Here is a 17,663-nt window from a genome sequence, read left to right on the forward strand (position 1 = left end):
CAACAGAGACTTTACAGATACATTATTCTTTTAAAACTTTGCTAGGTGATGTAATAGTTCCTGGCACCTAGTCTGTGCCCTGACTTTGGAATCACTTGATCCCCCACTCCGGGGATATGAGCAAAAGGTATACTTTGCACACTTGATAGGTAGGAGAGTTTTGCTGGGTATTTTTTAGGTAATGGTATGCCAGCGCACATATCATTGATAGCAACCATGATTTTTCCATCAACTCTTGTATGAGAATGAGTTATTGCAGCTATGACAGCAGTTTGAACTGCTGCCTTTGTCGCTTCATCAGCCAGTGAATTCCCAGCAACGTGTATTCCAACAGGTTGGTGACTCAATGAATGAATTCCATGAGACCGTGGCAACCATTCTTTCTAATGTGCCACCTTTTCCCAAAGCAACTTGTGCTTGATAGTATTCCCTTTAAGGTCTCTGAATCCATTCAGGCACCAACTGTGTAAGTGCTCATTGTAAGGCAGAACACAAGAATATGAACCACACACTATTAGTGTATGAAATTCAGGATCGGTATTCTCTAGTGCCAGAATTAGAGCTTTCAGTTCAACTAGCTGTGCAGTACAATCACCTAGTGATTGTGCAAATGCTTTGAGAGGCTAGAAGGCTTCATCCCTCATTTTACCCCTCACTATTGCACAGGTAGCAGAGTACTACTGTTTTGTTCCGACTGCAGGCTGGCTAAATCCGTGTACAGGAGTCTGACATAATTAATAAATTGTGGACCAAGATTGTACCTGGACAAGAGTGTGAACAGATATTTACAGCTAATAGAATCAAAAGCTTTACCCATATCGGCCAATAATAAACCTGTTGGTCTATTTAACCGTTCTATCAATCATAGTATTTGTAAAGCGCGCTACTTACCTGTGAGGGTGGTCTCAGGGCGCTGTGGGTAGGGGGTGCTGCTACTGCTCGAAGAGCCAGGTCTTGCGGAGTCTTCTGTAGGCAAGCAGGTCTTGGGTCTGCTGTAGATGGGTGGGTAGGGTGTTCCAGGTATTGGCGACGAGGTGCATTATGTGCTCGTCGAATGTTATGGTGAGAGGAGCGATGAGGCATAAAGCCGGCTTGATCGAGATGTACAAATTTCTGGCATGTATGGCAACAGCCTGTTTGCGGGAATTTTGGCTAGGATTTTGGTCTCAATGTTTAGAAGAGATATTGGGCGATAGGAGGAGTGATGTTCGGGTGGTCGATCGGGTTTAGGAAAGACCACAATCTCTGCATGTCGCAAGTCTGGTGGAAGACACGCCTTCTCAACCGATTCCTGGATGGTGTTAAGGAGATGGGGGCCAAGTTGGATTATAAATGTTTTGAAAAATTCGGTAGGGTATTCATTAGGGCAGAGGGCCTTGCCTGTCCGCATCTCGGACACAGCTGCTGTGACCTCCTCTAATGTGATCAGTGTGTCCAGGGAGTCCCGTGCGTCTCTCTAGACAGTGAGTGGTGGGATATCATCCAGAAACCTTTCAATTAGCGATACCTGTATTACCTCTCTTGGTCGATGTAGATCACCGTAAAATTGTGCAAAATTACCAGCAATCGCAACAGGGTCTGTGATGGTCATACCTTAGGCATCCTGGATAGGGGGAAGTGGAGCGGATGCCGCCGTCTGTTTGCATAGTCTATACAATAGTTTACTGGATTTGTCTCCTCGCTGATAGATTCAGCTTTGGGAGGCCAGCCAAGCCTGCTTGGCTTCTACCATGAGTGTGCTTTGATATTGTTGCTCGGCCAAACGCAAATTCCTGCACGCTACTGGAGATTCCCAGTCATGGCCAACATTCATTTTTTGACCGAAGCCCTGTGAATGAGGTTAGATAACTGCTTTCAGGTGCTATGTTTTGGCAGAAAAAGCACTGGAAATGTCCAAAGTTGTTTTCTATTTTTGTGCGCACAATGTTGTTCATTAGTGCTGCACACTGTGAATTTTGCACTGCAAATGTTCGTTTGTGACTGTTTAAATGTCTACAGTCTAAAAATATTTAATATGAATGATCTGGTTTCGCTACTGGAAACAAAAGGATTGTTCACTGGCGATGTGCAAGGCTCACTGGCGCTTCGATATTCAAGTTGTGTTAGAATTTCTCTATCATGTTGTTCAGCTTCATGCTTAACTGCATATTGTGGTTACACTTGTGGGCTGGACCTTATTGGTATGACATGATACAATGAGCCTAGATCCAAGCAAACATGATTGCTGTATAACGTTGGGACTTGTGCAAGGGCCCACTCTGTGGAATACGTTTGCTTAACTCCTTCAGGAACGGACCGGATAAGCATGGTATTATTATGTCTTCCCCATGTGGACTTTTTAACAATCTCAGGTGGCCAATCCCTTTCAGGCAAGAGAATGTCATATGTTGGATTAAAAGTTTCCCAAAAAAGGACTTTAATGGTGCATGGAATGTCCCCCTCAATTTGAATGTTCAAATCATATAATCTACCTGGAGAACTAACTCTGATGTGCTGTTTCCACCTGAACAAAATATTAGTTGCTCTCACCACCAGAAACTCCTGAAGATTCCGGAAAACTATTGTGACTGATGGTGTGCTGTCTAGGAGATTCTGTGTCCACTCTTGGTTCCGAAGCAGTGTCCTCAATATGTGTGGCATATTTAAGAGAAATACCTGCCACATTCTTCTTCTGGAATTGAGGCTTCTGTTGTGGAAGTTTGTCTTCCTATTTTATGATTCATGATGTGGTCAGATGAGCCTTGTGAGTCCTTATTCTGCTTCACGTACTCCTCCTATCTGCGCTCTGATAGAAATGAACGAGAAGGAAATGTATTAGTATACTGATACCTATCAGGCTGTTGAACCCCTTCCATGCTGGGCCGATTTTCCTCGCGTGCTAGGCTTTTAGAGAATCAATGGCTTTATGACGGCCCCCAGCCGTCATGAGCACACGAGCACCGTGATGCATGACGGATGGGGGCCGTCATCAGCATGGAAGGGGTTAATACTTTCACGGTTGCACAAGTTATGGTGTTTTTCAGAAGACTCAGGCTGTGGAGATCCAACCCATTAGTTAGTCATTTCTTTATTGTTTCATTTATGCTAGTGTTTTTTTAGAGGACTCCGGGGACTGTTTTGAGTTATCCTTTTCAGAACTACCCTTAAGTTGTGGTTTATTAGGTCTGGCTCCAAATTATCTTGACCTATAGCTGTATAGGTTTCAGCAATCATTTTTTTTCACAACCAATTTTATTGAGCAAATGAGCAATAAAAACGTGGCATCCCCAAGACCGAAGATCACCACGACAATATCGGTACAGTAAATCACATAGGCAGCAAATGTTTAAACAGGTCTTAAGAATAGGCTCAGTATGAAAAACCCCCTCTAACCCACCCTTCCCCTCAACCCCGACCCCCCCAACCCCAAAACTCCCCCCATCCCCCCCCAACCACACGAGTACATATAGCAATAGAATAAAATGTGTGTAGGTGCAGCGCAACTGGAGCGACACTGCTTCGGGCCAACAACGTCACTGCCGTCAAATGTCCTCCTCTCGCTCCGCTGGGGGATCCAGGGACAGACCCCGGTAGTCGGCCCATCGCTTCCAAATTTTGTAGTGTTTGCGCGGGCAGCCCCTCGCCTCAAAGATCGGCTTTTCCAGGCCCATGAAATAATCCAGCCCAGCTTTCCACGCAGACAGGCGGGGGGCCCTCACCGCTTTCCACGCCCGGGCCAGATCCCGCTTGGCAACAACAAGCCCCAAGAGCAACAAATGGAGCTTATAAATGTTCCCCCCAATCCCATCCATGATGTGCAATAATCCCAGCCGGTGTGTACGGGAAAGGTCCCAGCCCAGGACCTCGGACAGACAACTCCACACACCCCTCCAGAACCCAGACAACCGACCACACGACCACACAGTATGTATCAGGGACCCAGGCACCGCCCCACAGCGCAAGCATTCCGGGGATGCAATCAACCCAGCTCTCCACAGCCGTTCACGAGTATAGTAGGCTCGATGCAAGTATTTAAATTGGACGAGTCGGAGCCGGACAGCGATGGCGGTTCCACGTGGGGATTCTAGCGCCTCCCTCCAATCGTCCTCATCGAGAGGGCCAATGTCCACCTCCCATGCCGCCCGAAGAGAGTGTAGGGTAGAGGAGCAATGAATGACCAACGTCTGGTATATCCGGGAAACCTTTCTGTCCCCCAGATCCCCCATAAACACTTTTGCCTCAACCGGGCTGAATTCCGGTAAGGAGTCTAGGCTGGCGATGCTCGGGGTGAGGGCATGGCGCAGCTGCAAGTAACGGAAGAACTGGGACTGAGGCATTTGGAACTCTGTACGGAGTTCCTCAAATGATTTAAGGGTGGTGCCGGACATGACCTGGCCCAGTAGCGTAATACCTATGGCTTCCCAGCCCTCAAAACCGGTCAGGGCCGCCAGCTACGGGAGCAAACCATTGTGCCAAAGCGGCGTCTCGGCGTTTAACTTGCCCCACCAGCCCATGCGGCGCAGGGCCTGCCTCCACACAGCAAAGACCACTCTGGTAACCGACGGCAATACGCGGCGCAGGCGAGCTGAATACAGAATGGTATGGAGTGTATGATCACCCATGAGCGACCGTTCCAAGGCATACGCCGGATCCCCCCTATCACTGTACCACCATTCATTAAGAATAAGCAGTTGGGTAGCCTGGTAGTAGGAGAGGAGGTCCGAGGTGGCCGGGCCACCACTATACGTGGACAAGAAGCATGTCTTCAATGCCACCCTGGACGCACCGCCAGCCCACAGGAATCGACCCAGCACAGAGTTAACTTGACGAAACCACTGTGGGCCGATAGGGTACGAAAAATTCTGAAGTTGATACAGGAGATGCGGAAGCGCCACCATTTTGAAGATGGCCGATCTTCCAAAGATGGTAAGCGGCATCCTGGACCAAGTCTTGACATCAGCCTGGACCCGCTCCCACACTGGCAGGACGCCACGAGCCCAAGCCACGACGTGTGACTCCGATAGGAAGATGCCCAGATACTTCAGACCATCCGTCGCCACCCGCAGTCCCTCAGCCCAGGGGTCAGTCACAACTCCGCCGCCCAGCACCCACAGGGTCGACTTATGAAGGTTGAGTCGAAGACCAGAGATCTCGCCAAAGACGCGCATGACCTCCAGAACCCGGGGACCCGAGCGTTGTAAGTCGGTGAGAAAGAAGAGGACATCGTCCGCATACAGCGCAATCCTATCTACCAGGTCGTCGTTCCAGACAAATCCACGCAGCTGAGCATCTGCCCGCACCCGGGACGCCAGGGGCTCCATAGCAAGGGCGAACAGGTACGGGGACAGAGGGCAACCCTGCTGAGTGCCCCGACCAATGCGAAAGCGCCCGGAGGTGGCCCCGGCCACTCGGACGGAGGCCGTGACGTTAGTGTAGAGCAAGCGTAGGTACGACAAGAACACTGGACCTAGGTTAATGCGGGTCAACAGGGTAAACAGGTATGCCCAGCTCACAGAGTCAAAGGCCCTGTTCATTCTGCCAGTAGGAGTGCCGCCTGCTCATCTCGAGCGCCCATGGCGTCAACCGCCGCCTGCGCCCGCCGAATATTATGACGGGTGGCCCTACGGGGCATGAATCCGGCCTGGTCAGGATGGACCAGGTCAGTAATAAGGGGCAGCAGTCGGTTCGCCAAGGCCTTTAACCAGAATTTTGGCCTCGATATTTAAAAGAGAAATGGGCCGGTACGATTTCGGCATGGCGCCAGTCTGGCGGCAGTTCCCCGTGGGTCTGCGCTGCCTCCAGCGCGCGCCTTTATTGAGGTCCCAGCTGGAGGTGGAACTTTCTATAGAATTCGCATGGGTAGCCGCTCGGGCCCGGCGCCTTCCCTGTATTTAGTTGTCCCAGGGCCTCCCCGAGTTTCTCAGCCGTGAGCGGGGCGTCCAGTGTAGCTCTGGTCTCATCTGAGACGGCCTGTGGCAGCAGGTCGTCAAGATAGGCGGAGATCTCTCCCGTCTCTAGGTGGTCTCGGGAGGCGTACTGCGTCTCATAATAATGGGCAAAGCTAGATGCGAGCATGTCTGGGTCTGTCATAACCGAACCGTCGTCCGCCGTAAGACCCGGCAACGCGAGAGGCTGAAAGGTCGCCTGGCACAACTTGTGAAGCATTGTACAGGACTTGTCGCCCCACTGATAAACCCTGCCACGCGTGGCGAGCCACGCCTGTCTGGCTTCGTCATATAGGACCGAGGCGTACGATTGCTGGGCCTGCAGGAGCTGCCGTATCACGTCCTCGTCGCCCCCATCTTGGCCACGTTGTTCCAACTCCTCCACGCGGGTGGCGGCGGCCACAATGGCCTCCCGATGCTTCCGCCGTGCAGCCACACACCAAGCAATATCAACACCCCGTATCGTGGGTTTCAGCGCCTCCCACACCACCATTGCATCCACATCCCCCACTAGGTTATCTCTCCAATAATTATCAATCGCCTCACGCAGGTGATGCACATACTCGGGCTGCTGCAAATGCCACGACGACATCCGCCATCGAAACGGCTGTCTCTTCGAGGGGAGGCCTATGGTAGCCACAACTGGGGAGTGATCAGACAGACCTCTGGGGAGTATCGCAGCGTCCCTGACTCGGCTCAGACAGGCACCAGGCACAAACAGATAGTCAAGTCTCGAGAAGGAACCATGCACCGCCGACACATATGTGAATTCACGCGCAGCAGGATGAAAGTGGCGCCAAACATCAACCCAGCCCAAGCTATCCACCGTTGCACGCAATCTAGTGTGGGCGGCTGCAGGGGGGGGATCCACAGCAACAGGCACCCGTCTCTGGCGGTCCAAGCCCACATCCATAACCTCGTTCCAATCACCCCCAACCACGGTCAGCACATCCGGAATTTCGTCCCATAACGCAAACAGTCTCTCAGACAGGGCCCATTGCATGGGAGGGGGGGCATACACGCTACCAAAAACCATCTTCCCGGTACCCAGCAGGCCCTTGATGAAGACATATCGGCCCTGAGGGTCAATCCATTGCTTTTCATGTACATACGCCACCCTGCGATGGACCAAGATAGCCACCCCTCGTGAGCCCCTCGCGAAGCCTGCATGGTACACTTGCTGGAAGCCGAATCTCTGGAGGCTAAGGACCTTGGAGCCCAACATATGGGTCTCCTGAAGCAACAGCACATCCACAGTCTCCCTTTTCCCCCAGCGTAACACAGCCCCACGTTTGATTTTATCAAGGATCCCCCTCACATTCCACGTCACAACGCGAATGGCCTTATGAGGAGACACAGTCGTATGATCAGCCATCATCAAAACAGTTCCCTCCACCGGGCCCTCCGCGCCACCCCGGTGCACCCCACCATTCAGCAAATCCAGCAGCAATATACACGTGTGGTCCCACCCCCCCAACCCTAACGCCCAGCAGTCCACCCCAGGCCCAAGCCCCCCCAAACACCAACAACAGAACAACGCCCCCCTCGCCCCACTCCCCCCACCCCAATACCTCATAGAACATTGAAGTATCTGTCGCGGCATGGAGAGACCCGGGTCCAGAACAGAGGACCCAGGGCCCGCCATACCAATGGATCCCAACACCCCGATCATCACACACTCACCACCCCCCCAACAACACCCACAACTCGTGAGGGTCTGAGGCCCATAGAAGCCGCCTCCCGAGCCCCACAGCGTTCCCACTAATAGTCTCAGGGAGTCTCAGATGTATATTGACTGGCATGAATAAAGTCTCAATAGAACAGTCTCACCAGCCGATCCATCGCGATGTAGGGCAACACATTACCCGGCAGAAAGAAGGTCTAGTCCCCATCAGAGTTCAGCTGCCAGCATCGGAATGTTCCGAATCCCTCGCGCCATCGGTCTGCGTTGCACTAGCGGAGGCTGACCGTTTCCTCGATCTAGACCTCCGGTGTCGTCCTTTTCGGTTTGGGCGGTTCGTCCGCTCCGGCGACGATCCCTGGGACCTGCCTCGGTCTAGCCCCGGTTGGGCATGCGGCCTGAGTCTCACTGCTTCATCGGTCCAACGAAATACCTCCTCGGGCGTATCAAAGAAATGCGTCCGGGACTGGTACACCACTCGCAGGCGGGCCGGGTACAGGAGGGAGTACTGGAGCTTCAGGCCCCGCAACTTGGCTTTGGCGGCCACAAAGGATTGTCTCTGCTGCTGCACCATTTTCATATAATTCGGGAAGATCATGATGGTATGGTTTTCATAGGTGAGCGAGCCCTTGTTCCTCGCCTCCCGCAGTATGACATTGCGGTCGTGGTAGTTCAACAGCCGGGCGATAACAGGCCGAGGACACTCACCCTCTGGCGGCCGCTGAGTCAGGGCCCTGTGTGCTCTCTCGATAACAAAGCACGCGGACAGTGTCCCTTCGGGGAGCCAGCTCTCCAGCCACTGGGTCAGAAACCGCTCCATGCTATCCTTCTCGCACCGCTCCGGAAAACCGATGAAGCGGAGGTTGTTCCTCCTTGCGCGCCCTTCGGCATCCTCCACTCGGGCCGCTAGAGTCTTCTGGATACACTCCACCTCCGCCATTCTCTTCTTCAGTGCACCAATGTCCGTTTCGGTCACCGTGATTCGAGATTCGGTCTCGGTGATCCGCTCCACCGCATTGCGGAGGTCTTGGCGTAGCAGTGTAACGTCCGCTCCCACTGCCCCGATTTTAGCATCAAGCATGTCCCGAGATTGGGTGATGGCAGCAAGGATCGCTGCATTGTCCGGCCCAGACCCGCTACCGCCGCCAGATGCCCCGGAGCCAACGCAGGGCCCCGTAAATTTATCAATAGGGCCATGCTTAGGCGGGCCTCCTCCACTAGCCCTGGTCATGGCCGATCTCAGGCTCAACGGGACCTCACTCTGGACGGGGCGGGCACCACCCGCGACGAGTCTCAGTAGTCCCTCGGGAGCAAGTCCGCTGCTATGAGCGCCGGAGGCCTCTTGCCCCGGAGCGGGATGTCGGCGCTGGTGCCCTCTAAGGAAGAAGGGGGCAGGCCAGTACAGTCCCGGAGTCGCGAAACTCGAGGCCCCGGCTTCACTAGGGAGAGACAGGCCTCCACCACGCCTCGTGGCCTGCAAGTGTCCTCTCAAGGTGCAGGAATATATGGTACCTCTACGATCTGTGAGCAACTGAAGCTGCAGAGCCGGGTCGAGAGCTGCGCAGTTGATGCCACCTCCAGCAGCGCGCTTGCAACCGCCACTGGGCGTCTTGAAACTCGAGGTCCCCGGTTCCCAGCCGGTCACTAGGCCGCACGTCGCCGCCGCCGCCTCTGGGCCCCAGAAGAGATGAAATCGCAGGATCAAGACACCGGAGAAGGCAGGGCACTCTACTGAACCGATGCCACTCACCAGGTACCAACTGTGGGCTCGGGGGCCAGGATAAATGAGCGGATTAAGTCCGGGCCGGCGGGAGCTCTACAAGGCTGCCACCGCCATCTTCGCCCGCCAAGCCACGCCCCCCTTCAGCAATCATTTTTGGTAGTTCTTGCTCCTGATCCGCTAACGGAAATTGCACAAGATGTTGTTGTACTGCTAAAGCTGCAGTTTCCCCTTTAATATTGCTTAAAAATAATTGAGGTTACTGTAGCATAATTGGCAATGAGTTTCATCCCCAAATCCGGGACAGGGGCAGCCCCTTACTCATTTTGGATTTGTTTTAGCACTTCAGGCAAAACAGCTATGGATGAATAAATGAATGACCAACTTATAAAGTGCGAACAGTTGCCCAAGGGCGTCAAGGCGCTAAAGCGGTTTCACTGCCAGGAAGGTGGGAGCATCAGCCATCTATAAGAAACAGTTACAGAGTAAAGAGCCAGGTCTTAAAAGACTTACGAAAAGAAAGGTGTGACTCAAAACAAGAGATCGATATGGGGAAAGTATTCCAGAGCTTAGAGGCTGCCACAGCGAAGGCTCTTGCTCCGCATCTTGCCCCCCTGAACCCGGGGATAACCAGTCTATTTTTATCAGCAGAACGCAGCTGTCTAGTGGGACATAACGTTGGAAGAGGGGTCCAATTCCCTCTGAGCCTGAGTTATGAAGCACCTTATGTACAATGCATAGGGCCCTAAACAAGATTAGTTTATCAGCTGAGAGCCAATGCAATTTCTGAATAGAAACAGAGATTGAGTGAGATTTCAGACAATCCAATACAAGTCTAGCTGTAGCATTCTGGACAAGTTGCAGCTTATTGATAGATGCCTTATTGATGTCCAGGTAAAGTGCATTACAGTAATCCATCCTGGACAAAATCAGGGCCACAGCTGCTTGTTTCTGCGCAGGAGAGAGAGAAAAGGAAATATCTTCCTAAGGGTCCTTATAACCAGAAATAGGATGAGGCAGTCCTATTGACCTGAAGATTAAAAGACAGCTTGTTGTCAATTAGGACACCAAGATTCTTTGCTGAAACAGTAAGACAAGGACATAGTCCAAACATTCCTAGCCATCATAAATGGGTCCATATAAATTGTTGGCTAACAAATACCAGAATCTGTTTATCTTGGGGTCCCTTATAAGGAAATACTGCTTCAAGCGGATTTGTTTTTTGTGCAACTCAGAATGCTGGGACTTACCCAAAATTGCATTAATAGTCACCGGACTAATTTCAGGTACAGACATATGTGGCTGTGCTGCTTGAACAGCACTTGTGGAGTTGCTGTGACAGTTCTCATAACAAACTGTATCAAATGCCTGTATAGTCTAAATATACCTGTGTAAAGTGTATGAAGTTCTGTTGCTGTGAGAACTCCTATTCGTGGATATGGTTTATAACCAGCTAGGACTTGCATGTTGCCCCATCATTGCTGAGTGGTCCCAGTTGTACATGTTCTAGTGCATGTAGTAGGGCACCTTGGAACCAGTATGTGTGTTCCTGAAATGTTAATGGTGTTTCAAAATCTTCACAGCTCTGTATTGACCTGGATTATTTGCTTCACTGAATGTATGAAATAATTGCGTATTTGCTTCTGCTGCAGGAAATGTAGTCCATGAATAGAATACCTCTGTTTTGAACGCTTCGTGGGCCTCTAACAGAAAGGTAATATCTCCTCCAGAAAGAGGACGCCTTTGTTGTCATACCATTTCTGTTAATGCATTTCAGTAATTAAGTAGAATAACCACCACTACTAGATTTGCCATTTTCAAGAACCAAATTCAGAGTGGGGAATATACTGAGGGGTGATCCTTTTAAAGGTTCAAGCTTGAACAATGTACAGTTAAAAACAGGGGTTCCCTATTTAGTTGAGGATGATTATTCCCTAACATCATGGACATCTCCGTAGAAGCTGACTAGGGGCTTTGGGCACACATAAGAACTACTGAGGAGATCCATTAAATAAGTACTTAAACTAAAATGTTGGTGGCGCGATGTGGTAGAGTTACCACTAATGAAGTAAAACTGTGAAGTTGGACAACATATTTGTCAAAATATGGGAACTTAGTCCACGCATACCTTTAGAATGCATCACAGAGGAATTCTTCCTTGGATGGTAACTCGCCTTCTGGGCAAACAAGCTGCAGCAAACTCTGGTGAAACTTCGGGATTCAGGATCCAGTCTCTGGTGCTACACAGTGACGAGAAGCGGTCATTTGGGAATCTGGGCTACCAACTCGCCCCGACAGTCTTCTCAGCTGTTGTGTACCTGTGCTGTTTACAGTAAGTCAGCTCTCTGCCCCTTGGAGTCTCTTGCTTCAACTGGGCTCCAGAGATGACTTCTCCAAAAGCAGGACACAGCAGGCACAGTCCCTCTCCTTTCCTAGCCACCAGATTCAGAAGGTGCAGTCCACGAAGGTGCAGCCTCTCCTTAAGGCTCAACAGGCCTATCTTATGGGTGACTTATATATATTAAAAAGGAAGGACCAGGCCATTACCTTAAATGGCAAAGTCGAGTTAACAGTTTAAAACTGCCCATGAAGTCTTCAATGGCAGACTAGAAGCCATGTTTTACCTTGTCCCACACAGGGTGGCACAACAATTGCTGCAGTTTCTGACGAGACACTCTAACTTATAGGTCCTGAGTACCCCTGGTACTATATACTAGGGACTTACAAGTAGGTTAGGCTATGCCAATTGGGTATGATCCAAATAAACAGTCACCTTTTTAAGGGTCATAACACATGCAAGGAGTTTTTAGCAGGGCTCGGGCATTTCAGAGTTATTACATCACTACCTCGTACTCAAGAGGGGGCATACAATGGGGGTAAACCTGCAAAAAGCCTCTTTCGTTGCACAAAGCCTTGGTAAATAGTCAAAACCCAGTGCTATGGACAAAGACTGTGTAAAGTGGGGAGTTATTAGTTGTGAACGGTTGGGTGCAGGCTTGAAGATTGTGCTTCACTGCTTTCAGCTGTGAGCTCCACTCACAGGCGATTTAGCTCAAGATGTAGTTGTAAGCATGGCCAAAGGCTAAACTCTGTTGTACACAGCTGAGAACTGTATGGAGTGTGTATTAACCAACTGTGAAGGATTTTTCCAAGGGCCTGGCAGAAGAACAAACTCAGAGGCTAATCTTTTCTGAACATCGACAAAGGTTATGTGCAATGTGTGTTGGTTGCATACAGAAGACTGGACACAGAACTGGCATAGTGTCTAACTCCTAGCGCACATGGCCAACACTAGGAATCACATTTTATTAAAATTTTAAACAATGGGTCAGCTTGTGCCACCCGATCTCCCTATATTCACTTTTTTCAGGATTTTTTTGTCAGGAGTTGGGGACCATTTTCGTTTGTCTTGTATAAGCCAATCAGATCTTGGTGATCCTGTGGATTTATTTTTGGATCTGCAGATCCAAACAGTACCACAGGAAAAAAAACTTCCCAGGCCGAGGGTTTTACTAATTTTTTTCATTTTGCGAAACAAGGATATCCCCGTATCCTCACCTGTCATATATATCTGTAACTTTTTCTGAGAGCTAACTCCTTTACACCAAATGAGAGCCTTTCTTTAAATGCAAATTTATCAAAAACTACTGTTGGAATGTACACCAAAAACCCAATCTGTGAATCAAGTTCTAACTTTGTGCCAAATCTTTCTAACAGAAATATAATTGAAAATCGTTTTTTTTAGACACCCCATATCCAGCCTTCCTTGTTATTGCCCTCAGCTTAACGGATCGGCAAACAACCTTCCAAGAAGGACCCAAAGTGAAGGTATTGTCTCTTTGGAAACTTTCCCGCAGATTCAGCAAACTGCTATTTTATTAGGAAATACATTTTATATATCTGTCTAGATCTATTTAGATTTATTGAGTAAAAAGTATTCCCCCTTTAAAAAAACAAAAAACAAAAGCACACCATTGAACCCTAAAAAACATTCACCCAATACACAGACACACACCTCTTAACGCTAAGAAACCTATTAAATGTCACATATATTCCTAAAAAAAACTAAACCCCTCAAAGCCCAACAGCATATTTTATATAATTGCACCTACAGAATCCTACAATTGAATCCTAAAACCACCCTTGTACTGATGTCTCCACGGAAAGCCCACTCCTTCCAGACACCCAAGCTCCATTATGTAATCAAGCACCTTGGGATAGCCAACCTTTCATGCACAATCAAGACATGGTGGCAAAGCTCTTACAATGCACACCCATTGCCATGTACAAACGTTTTCAAGAAACGCCCACTCCCTTCAGACATCCAAGCCCCATTAGGTGCCTATGCCCCTACTACGCACACGCTATGCCCTCTACCAGAACCTCTGCGGGTAGCTGACCTATCATACACAATCAATACGACATAGGTTGCAAAGCCCCTACTATGTACACCCATCGCCCAGAGCACAGCTCTTCACAAAGAGCCCATTTCCTCCACAAACCATGCCCCAATATGAGGCCAAGCCCTTAATACACTTAGACTTAGACCTCATCTTGGCACAGCTCTTACAGAGAGACCTGTCCTTCCAGGCCTCCATGGCACTAGTACTCACAGTCTTTGCCCTATGTACAGCTCTTTACAGAGAAGCCAGTCCCTTCAGACACCCAAGACCATGAGATGGCCAAGCCCCTACTACACACAGCCTTCAGTCTGTGCACAAATGTTCACAGTGAGCCCTCTACATCCACGCACTCAAGTCCCATTAAGTAGCCAAGCCCCCACTATGCAAAGCCTTCCCTTTTTCACAGCTTTCCACGGAAAGGTCAATCAGTTCCTCCTCACAACTAAGCCCCATTATGTGGCCAAGCCCCTACTATGCACAGAATGCGCCTTGTGCACAGGACTTCACAATGAGGTCGGTGCCTCCAGACAATTGCCACAGGCTATAATGGTAGTTAAAACCATTTTTCATTATAGGCTCTCAGGTGCAGCACACACCTACAACTTTGGTACAGAGGAATAGATTTACTAACAATTGGCACAATACAGTACAGCAAACTAATTTGCTGTGGTGAATTGTATCAACTTGAGAAAGTAGAATTGTGCTATATCTTATTATAGTGTGATAATAATCTTATTATGCATTATAGTGCAAGGGTGTCTATGTTGCACTCACGATAGTATTGGTGCAAGAAGAGTTCTCTCTCAAGGACCTGTGCATATGTTTTTCCTACACTTCCTTGTATCCAGAGGATACTCAGCAAAATGGCACAAGAGCTGTGCCATCTAATGCTTATAGCCATGTCATGGCCCAGACAACACTGGTTCACAGAGCTCTTATTTCTCTTAGAGGAACCTTGGATGCAGTTCTAACTACTGGTCAATCTCCTCTCTTGCTGCGAAGGCCGAGTCCTGCACCCAAAATCAGCATAGTTGAACTTGCCAACATGGCTCCTGAGAAAAATTAATATAATTTCCTAAATATTCTAAAGGAACGCAGATAAATTCTGTCTAAATGCAGAACCTCATCAATCTTTAAGACTTACGGGCAATTGGAAACAATTCTGGTATGGTGCGATAACTAAAATCTCCATCTACTCTCTGCTTTACCTCATCAGATTGCTTTTTCTCAAGTCTGGGGCATGCAATAATCGAGGTATATCTGGCAACCACATCCTGCATTTTGCTAGCTGCTGATTAATAGCCACTTTAGACTATGTCATTAGGTAATTTATCTAAGGACTCTTCAGGGTTCCCCCTAGTAAGACAACAACTAGTCTTGTGGCAGTAAAATACAGTTTTCTTATAGTTAATGAGAAATCCCTTAGAATCTGTCCACAAAGCAGTGTCAAAATGTCTCTCTAGGAAGATGGCACTTTCTCTAATGATAACAGTAATGAAGAGAGCCACTGAACTACAGAAATTCACAAATAAAGACCTTGATCTCCAGTTTCGTAAGGATAGAGTTACATTGAGAATAAATCACGAGTGTATTTCAATAGTGGCAACCAATTTCCATCTGAGTGACCCGGCAGTGTTAAAGACTTTTTGGTGCAGCTGAGAGGGACACTTTGGACAACATCAGCTATAAGTATTATATAAACCGAACCAAAGACTTCCATAAATCTGACTAATGGTGGTGGAATTCGTTCCCCCTAATTAAAACAAAATAAACAACCCCTTCAAAACAATGGCTAGCCCTTTGTGTGGCTACAGTCATAACATCCTGTCATTCTAAATCAGGATGCCCTCGCCAAAATTCTGTAAGGATGCACTCACCAAGGAGTGTCTCAAAATGGAAAGCCCCGTTCAATGCAATGCCTATAACAGACATTGGCAGGGCAGAAATCTGTAAAAAAAAAATTATCTGTACCCAGGATGCCTAGATGCAGCAATGGAGAGGAATAGCATTGCTGTAGGTGGCTCTTCTGTAATTTTTTCAATAAAGCGAGTCTATTTTTTTTTAAACATCCGTAATATACTGTATACTAGTATAAATGTATTGTGGATTGCTTGCTTTTCTGATTAAAGCATGTACATCTATGTGCATCTATGAAAGATCCAATGCTGGCGAACGAAAATGCCAATAGTTCTCCAGGGTTGGCATCTTTCATAGATTCGCCTGCAATCAACCCTCCTCCCTGCATCCGATTCACCTATCAAAAAAAATCCTCTCACCCTTGTGCTGCAAAATATGAGATATGGTGGTCTCTAGAGGAGCAAGTGTTGATGGTGCTTTCTCCTGACTGGCTGAAGTTTGGGTCTTTTGAAAAGATGAGGACGGGCTAATGTGCACGTTTGAAGAATTCCAGTTAAGTTCAACATTGCACTGCTTTTCCATGACTAATGTAGCATGTATGGTAGAATTGTTGCTTTTCATTTTCAATCATGGATGACTACAATAAAATTCATAACCATTGAACATCAAATACATTTCACTGCATCGCTAAAATACTTAAAATTAAGATGCCTATCTAAACACATTTTTGTCAATACATAGGTATATACAATTAAAACTTACAATAAGCAATATGCCATGGTAAATTCCTCCTTAATGAACTAATTTTGAAGGAAAAAATTAAGAAAATGTAGTCAGATTGGCAGAAACCCCACTAATGAGTATTTTGACACTCAGGCTGCAGACTATGCTTCAATGGAATGCAGCAATAATTAGAATGAGTACATTTTCCCAAGCTTGAGAGTGAAAAGAGCCCAATCACTAAATACATTACAAGGTCTCCTATCTTTACTGGGGAGGAAGATGGGCTGTTCGTTAGAATTTAATTAAAAGATCCACGATAGAGAATGGCATAATTGGCCACTGACAGAACAGCCAAAGAAACGTGACCAGAAGAGTGCATAGACCAATTAGAAATGCAGACACAGTATTGAGGAAAACTGGTATAGCTGTAACACCTCACAAAGGCCACTACACCTCTGGTCCACTCCCCTCACTGAACAAAGAAAAGAAAGGGAAACAAGTCCAAGTGCCCACTGAGATCTTACAGGGCTATATGTCTTATTGAGAGAGTTCTGCTGTGAATAAAAGGATATGAAAGTGTACACATGTGGGTGAATGAAGCATACAGTGGAATACAATACAGCAGGTGCACAGCTTTTCATGTTGCTCCTATGTATCTTGTTACTCGAACAAACCTTTGTTTATTCTACTGTTGTGTGCTGCTTTGATTCACCACTGTACACTTACCATGTTCAACCACAAACATCTCTGCAAGGGATGGTATGGCATCCACCAACTTCCCCAGGAAAGTGAAGACTGGAAGACTGCTCCGCATACTTGACACCTTAGTTAACTATTTTGCAAAAGACAACAAAAACAGACAAGAAATGCTTGCTCAAGAACCACACTAAAAATATGCAATAATCCTCAAGCTAAAACTGTACTCTTAGTTCTTCAACCCCTTTGCTGATATCCAAAGAATGGCAATTATCAGAGCAGATGTATAGCTCTTACAGTGCTTTGAAGACGAATATTTGAAGTCTCAGAGTTGGTCGCCAGTTCGCTCACAGGCTCCATTCCCCCAATTCGCACACAGCTCCTTTTAACTTACCTTGCTTTTTCTCTACATGCATGTGGAAAAATATGTGCCAAGGATCGTGTCAAGAGGCTTGAAGGAGGTGTGTATGATTTAGGAGACTGGGGCTGACACTCGTTGACTACATTGAGTACAAAGAAGGTCCAGGTACATAACATATCAGAACTGTTATCTTTTATAGATTCACAAACGCTTTAAATATTCCTCAATGCAAGACTGGGATTATTCTACATAAAAATCTATATGTACATATTAAAGCATCATTTTTCAAAGCCTTACA

The 17,663-nt window shown here is 47.9% G+C and overlaps 1 protein-coding gene across 1 annotated transcript in view; it reads right to left on the reverse strand.

Annotated features, from left to right (window-relative positions):
• The window catches only part of MEI1 (meiotic double-stranded break formation protein 1), a 3,731,473-nt gene that overhangs the window by 3,199,257 nt on the left and 514,553 nt on the right, over positions 1-17,663 (reverse strand). The window contains exon 5 of the mRNA XM_086963480.1: positions 17,035-17,140. Coding sequence (XP_086819606.1) covers positions 17,035-17,140 — 106 coding nt within the window. The remainder of the gene's footprint in view (positions 1-17,034; positions 17,141-17,663) is intronic.

This window comes from Lissotriton vulgaris, chromosome 1_1, assembly GCF_964263255.1.
Source record: "Lissotriton vulgaris chromosome 1_1, aLisVul1.2, whole genome shotgun sequence".
NCBI lineage: Eukaryota > Metazoa > Chordata > Amphibia > Caudata > Salamandridae > Lissotriton > Lissotriton vulgaris.